The sequence below is a fragment of the Vigna radiata genome, chromosome 10, assembly GCF_000741045.1.
Source record: "Vigna radiata var. radiata cultivar VC1973A chromosome 10, Vradiata_ver6, whole genome shotgun sequence".
Classification (NCBI taxonomy): Eukaryota; Viridiplantae; Streptophyta; class Magnoliopsida; order Fabales; family Fabaceae; genus Vigna; species Vigna radiata.
In genome coordinates this window covers 17,651,003-17,658,307 of record NC_028360.1, presented here as the reverse complement: position 1 = coordinate 17,658,307, position 7,305 = coordinate 17,651,003, and the positions used below count along the sequence as shown (strand labels likewise).

The following is a 7,305-nucleotide window of genomic DNA, read 5'->3' as shown; positions in this document are numbered from 1 at the left end:
TCATAAATAAAATGTCAAAAAAATTAAACTAATATAAAATGAAATGAGGTACAAAGGTGTAGGAGGTGTAGGGTTTTTTTATAAAGATGAAATGAGGTGCAGGGGTACAAGGGTGTAGGAGTGGAAGGATGAAGGGATGTGATGTGTAGCAGGAACACATGTTAGGTGATTGGAGGAAAATGGAGGTGGAGTCTGCACAGAATTCCTCAATAATAAAAAATTAAATTTTTAAATCATTTATTAATTAGGGACATTTTAGGAAATTGGAAGTGTAATATGAAATTCTTGGAGGTGTAGGATGAAGCACTCGCGAGGAAGATGATCATGTTACAATTTTGTTGGGTTAAAATCCTCATTTAATAATATTTTAATAAGGTAACAGTATTTAACTGTCAAAAATTAAAAAATGTTCTATTAATAATGATAGATATGTTCTCCATCAATAATAAAATAAATCATCAACATCAGATTTATTTACACTTTGATTTGTCAATTTTTTATTTTGATAAATAATTCTTTTCAATATTAGAAAAATAAAAAAAGTAATTAAAAAATATATTAGTTAAAGTGGATTATTATTATCTTTTCTCGATTTTTGTAAAAAAAGTATATAAATAGAAAATTCAAAAAATGTGTGTGTTTATTAATGTTCTAAATAGAATTAATATTAGTTCATAACATATTTGAAGTGTGGTAGGTTTATGATTCCAAAGACATGTTTATGGTATATTTATTAATTTCAAAGATAAGAATTTTGAATGAGAAAAGATGCTAAAAGATAAAATATGAAAATTTTAAAATATTTATTTTACATAATTAATTATTTATTCCAAAAAAAATTATGTACTTAAAATTGTTAAAAATGATTAGATTTTGATAAATTATGTTTTAAATAAGATAACATGAAATCAAAATAAAGTCAACATTGATAATGTTTTTATATTTAATATAGTGATGAATGTTATGATGATAACGGAAATAAAAAACCAATGATCATTGAAGTTTGTTAACAAAGAAATGATTCACCAAAATGAAAAGATGCAATAGAAACAAAATTAAATTTGTTTGCTAAACGAAAGGCTTTTGGACAAGTGATCATCACACCTAAGAGTGTAAAACCCATTGCCTACAAATGGATTTTTGTGCAAAAACAAAATAAGAATGGTGAAATTGTTAGATATAAAGCATGGTTAGTTACTTAAGATTTTTCACAAAAACCTGAAATTGATTTTTGAAGAAACATATTCATTAGTATCCGATGCAACAACATAATAAGGTTTGCAAATCTAATGCATGACGTTACAACCTATTCTTGTTTGTACGATTCCCTTGAGAATGATATTTATGTGAAACTTCTTAAATGGGTTAATTTTTCTAATAAGGAAAAATCTAAAAAGTATTATTAAATAAAATTGAACAAGTCCCGTCATGAATTAAAGAAATCAAAACGTATGTGTTATAACCACGTTAGTGAGCATTTGTTAAAAGAAGGATATTTGTCCTTATTTATATGAAAATATTAGAAAATAAAATTTTCATGATTATTGTTTATGTAGATCACATAAACATTGTTGGAACTTCGAATGAGCTCACAAAAGTAATTGATTGTTTAAATAAATAAGATAAAGCATATTGGAAATATAAAATTTTGTTTGTATATCAAGAGACTTATTTAATGAAGGTACTTAAAAGGTTCTATATGGACAAGTCACATTGTTTATGTACTCCAACATTTGTGCAGTAGTTAGACGTTGATAAAGACCTTTTTTGATTTCAAGAAAAGGATTAAGAACTTATTGGTATAGAAGTATCCTATTTTATTGCTATAAGAGCATAATTGTATCTTGCTAATCATACTCAATGCGATATAACATTTGTTGTAAATTTATTAAGCAAGATATAGTTATTCACCTGGAAGAAGAAATGAAACTAGTAAAACACATGCTTCATCGCCTTAAGAATATTATGAATATGAGTTTATTTTATTCAAATGATTCAAAATCATATCTAATGAGTTGTGCAAATGCAAGTTATTTATCATATCATCACAATGTTTTATCAAAAACATGATATTTGCTTACCTGTGGTGGCAAGAAAACATTATCAAATCATGCAAAAAATTAGCATTACATAAGGTAAGTTAGTAATGTGTTTGGCAAAGGTGTATAATTCAACATCTAAGACAAACTTGTGCTCTAAAAAAATGGATTCAACAATCATATATGAAGACAATAGTTGATTGTTCAATTAAAAAGGTGATATAAAGATCTAAAAGATTCATTTATGTGAAAATTTTGATAGATCTATTTATAAAGTCTTTACTAAGAAAAACTTTTTGTAAGATGAGACTTTAATATCTTAATGATGTGAAATTTACACGAGGAAGAAAATAGAATATGTGATGAACAATATTGTATTAAAGAATAAAAAATGATGCACTCTTTATTTTTCACTATTTTTTTTATCCAAAGTATTTGTCCTATTAAGGTTTTGACAAAACATATTATATAATCAATGGTGTTATGAATTAATTGTAGTTTATTTTAGAGTTACTCATATGACTAATTAATTTGTTACAGTTAATCATATGATTAATCTATGATATTTTAATATTTGCAAAATTATTTGATTTGTAGTTGAGTTAAATTTTGTATTATAAATACAAACATTTTTATGAGTATAATGCACACAATTTTGCATTTTCTTTTATTTTTTTTTCTTTTATTATTAGCTTTATTTTATATTAAATGTATTTAATTTTTATGCATTTAGTAAAAAGATTTGTAAAAATTAATGTTAAATATGGTTTTAGTTATTTGACTTTTAATAAAAATTGAAATTAATTTATTTTCAAAACTTTATTTAATTTAGTCTTTTAACAAAATGTATAGATTTAGTTTTTTTAATTAAATTTTATTAAATTTATTTAACATTTCAAATGTATTTCATGATAATATTTAAATTTTTTATACAGTTTGACACTTTCAATTAAAATATTAATTAAAACTACATTTAAAACTTTAAATAAGCTTAACAAAATTTAATTAAAAAAATTAAATTTACACAATTCTAAAAGGAAAACTAAAATAATTCAAAACTTAAAATAAAACTAATTCTAATTTTCTAAAAATTAAAAAATCAAAAATATACTTAACTCTAAAAAAAATTACATCATATAGAATATTATCTTTTTATTTTTTAATATCCACGTTTACAAATTTTGTCGTAAGGTGTGTAATTCTGGCTCGGACCGAAGAATTTTGAACGGAGAACTAAGAAAAATGGATTTGGATGACGTTATGCAACTTGAAGAGAGAACCAAAGATGGATTTGGATGACGTAGGATGATGTCATGCAATGTTTCTTTCAGAACTGATAAGTAATCAGTATCAGTCCCATCTCCAAGATTAATCGGCAATGCTTCCTATTTATTGCCTCTGTCCTACAGAACCGTTTTCTGCCAAACTCGTGTATGAGATTTTAAATAGCATTATAGTGGATGCTATTTTTAGATAAATTTTGGAAATTTATTGTAGAGGAAAACCCATCCATTTAGATAATAATCTCTGCTTAATTTCTCCTTCTCCTTTTCCTTTTTTATGGATTTTGACTATGTAAGTACGCTTTTTTTTCTCTTCAATTTGCTTAACTTGTTACTTTTATAACATAACAAGCGCCTGTATTTATGTTCTCAAAGACTAAACATCAACTTTTAAAGGGAAACTGAACACACATTTAGGAAGACGAGTCTTAATAATAGTTTGAGTTAACTAGTTGAGATTTACAAGAATTACTTTACAGGGCTAAAGCCCAACTTTGTTCTCAAGTAAATGGTTAAGAAATATGAAACTTCAACAATACTTTATAATACCTGCAGCTTAACCATACCCGTTTGGACAAAACGATAGTTATTTTTTAAGTATGAAACCTTTCACAACTACATGTTAACTTACTGTGCAACCAAACCAGGTGGTTTCCATTCATTTTCTTCAGCATGCAATGCACTGAAATTGCCAGAGTTTGATCGAGCAAAAACAAAGTAACAATTTGTAGCAGGAGGAATATTCTTAGTCACTGGTGTTTTTTAATATTGGAATAGTTTCGTTAGCAAGATTCTTAGGTGCCCCTGAACCATTGAATGTGTTTATCAGTTACACCTTCAAACACGAAAGGATCTGTTCCTCTTCCAAAGGAAAAGATATGCTCATTTATATTATAGGCTATTAGCCCATGGGCACGTTCTACGTCAATCTCTCTCATTAGTCCCCCACTTATTTAACATATCTACCAAGAGATACATCTCCAATTTCAAAGGAATTTCTCTAGAGACAAAGCCAGTGGATTGCCACATGGACTAGCACTAAACCGTTTTGCTATTTCTGATTACTTTATGTATACAAAGCCAAAGTAATGTACAGTTTAGCAACAATGAATGAAGAAAAGTAGAAATACATACATATACACATTCACTGTATTCAATTAGCCATTTGTTTCTCGTATATAATTTAAGCATACCAACACAGTAGGCACCTAGCGCTTCAGTCAATATGCAAACCTAAAAGCAGGAGAATTCTGTGGGCAAAATTTTTTACCGATTTTCACACAATCTATAAAAAAAAAAAATAAATAAAGCAAAAGAGAAAGTGAGAGACGGAGAGAAGGTTTTAGTTTTACTCTTTTCTCTTCTCTACCTCACTAAACGGAAGGCATATAGCATGGGCTTCCGATTTCAGAAGAAATATCCGAAACAGGTTCAGAAAGGCCACGTAGCAAGGAAGCTTGAGGTGTAGACAATCCTGAAGAAGTTGAAGACTCCTCCACCATCAAATTCTGCAATCCTGGCTTCAATTCATTGTTACAAAACCTCTCATACTCAGCTCTATCCCCTCCCTTTTTCTTCACCTCCACCACAACCAAACTGGGTGTCAACTCAAAAATCTCAGCAGCAATAGTCAAAGGCCCTTTCACCCCCTCTCTGGTACCCTCCAAACTCACCCTGCAATCCTTCTTCCTCACTGTAAACCTCACCAACTGAGCAATCTCCTCCAACTTGGAAATAATCCTGTGAACTGGTGCAGCAGTCACGAACCTGGTCTCGTCTTCCTTCTCCTCAAACAACCCAGAGAGATCAAACCCAGGGGAAAACGATATAATGTCGAAAGCATTCAAACTAGGTGGTCTTGGCAAAGGAGCATTCTTTCTCCTAACTTCAACCTCGGAATCAGACTCCGAAACCGAGTAATCCGAAAAAGAAGCAACAGAAACAACATCGTCATCGTTGTCCAAAAGCACGTCATCATCCACATTGCAAAGCCTGTCATCCTCAACATAAAACTTGATCTGCTTGAACCCTTTCTTGAACCACTTGTTCTCCATAATATCGGGAATCGCAATCCGGGTTTCGGGCTTGGTGTCAAGAAGCCTCGTGAGAAGCCTGGACAAATCAGGAGAAAACCACCTGGGACACCGAAACTCCCCTCTGTAAATCTTCTTATACATTGCCATAACATTCTGGTCGTGAAAGGGTAAATACCCCGCCATCAACACAAACAACACGACCCCACAAGACCAGAGATCCACCTTGGCACCATCGTATCCTTTCCTCGCCAAAACTTCGGGAGCAACATACGCAGGTGTCCCACAAAAAGTGTGGAACAACCCATCCTGTCGGATTTGATCAGAAACCGCACTCAACCCGAAATCCGAGACCTTAAGATTACCATTCTCATCAAGCAAGAGATTTTCAGGTTTGAGATCTCTATGGTACACCCCTCTGGCGTGGCAGAACCCCACCGCGGAGATTAACTGCTGAAAGTACTTCCTGGCAACCTCTTCTTTGAGCCTTCCTTTCGCGACCTTGTTGAAAAGCTCGCCCCCCCGAACGTATTCCATTACGAAATAGATCTTGCTCTTGGTGGCCATTACTTCGAAGAGTTGCACAATGTTGGGGTGGCGCACGCGGCGGAGGATGGAGATCTCGCGCTTTATGTGTGCCACCAAACCTCCCTTCAGAATTTTTTCCTTGTCGATTACCTTGATGGCCACGCCTTCGCCGGTTTTAAGGTTCCGCGCGTAGTAGACCTTTGCGAAGGTTCCATGTCCAAGGAGTTTCCCAATCTCGAAACGACCCAATAGAAGGTTCGATGGCTCCTTCTTGTGATGGCTCGTGGGGGTGGCGGCGGCCATGGATGGCCCTTGGGTTTGAAATTTGGAGGCTAAAGTTTTGTTATTGTTTTGTTTTGTTTTGGTTGAAGGAAGAGAATAACGAAGGTGGTTGGTGGTGATTGGTGTCTGGATTGGCCTGTATTGAAGGTTGTTGGAAAGAGTGAACGGATGGAGGGAGGAACAAGGTTGTGGTTTTGATTTGTTTGAGGTTTCCTATGTGTGAGAGAGAGTGTGATGATGTGTTGTGTGTAAATAAATTTATCGTATTTGGTTCAAATTCAAACAACAGGTGAGGGAATGAACGAGAGACAGATGCTTATATAAGGAAGAGTATATACCACCATTAATTCGTTTCTATTTTTCTTTTGCTTTTTTATCTTTTCCTTTTTATTTATTTATTTATTTGCTTTTGCATTTTTTACTGCTAATACTTTCGCTTTTCTTATTGTTTTTTTATTTCACGTTAACCTATTGTAGTGCCAGAAAAATCGAACCAGCAAAATTGAACACCTTTTCCGGTGCCAAAATATCCTAAACTACCAAAACTTACACCCATTAGGGTTTTTGTGTTTTTAGTGAAACCGAAAAAAGTGAAAGAAATTGAAGCATTTTGTGGTTTTATTGTGATCTTTTTAAAATTAAATAAACATTTATATCATTAAATATCCTTTACTGAAATTTTATTTAAAAATGTAATCACATAATCATTAAAAAAATTATTTAAGACTTATTTTTAAAATAGTTATTTGTGACAAATTAGAAATGGACGTCAATTCCATAATTTTAGAAGTTTAATTTAAAAAAAACTGTGTTGATTCAATTTTTATTTTAAATTTTGATGTTACCACGCAGAACCCCAGACTCTTTTAACTATATTAGCCAAAAAAAAATTCTATGAATAACTTTTATATACAAAACTTATATTTAGCTTATAGAGACTACAATAATTATATATATATATATATATATATATATATATATATATATATATATATATATATATATATATATATATATGGAGTTTGTTAACACGCGTATGTTTTTTCTAAGTTTTAAGGTAAAGGATATTTAAATAATTTTCATTCTCAAAACTAAAAAAAACGAAACCCCCAAACCCTTACTCACCTCCCTCATTCCTCT

The 7,305-nt window shown here is 31.2% G+C and overlaps 1 protein-coding gene across 1 annotated transcript; it reads right to left on the bottom strand.

Moving 5' to 3' along the window:
• Nucleotides 1–4,474: 4,474 nt before the first annotated feature.
• Nucleotides 4,475–6,531, bottom strand: LOC106775010 (CBL-interacting serine/threonine-protein kinase 12). Its single transcript, XM_014662032.2, has one exon. The coding sequence runs from the start codon at nucleotides 6,184–6,186 to the stop codon at nucleotides 4,696–4,698; it is 1,491 nt and encodes a 496-aa protein (XP_014517518.1). The 5' UTR covers nucleotides 6,187–6,531; the 3' UTR covers nucleotides 4,475–4,695.
• Nucleotides 6,532–7,305: the final 774 nt, after the last annotated feature.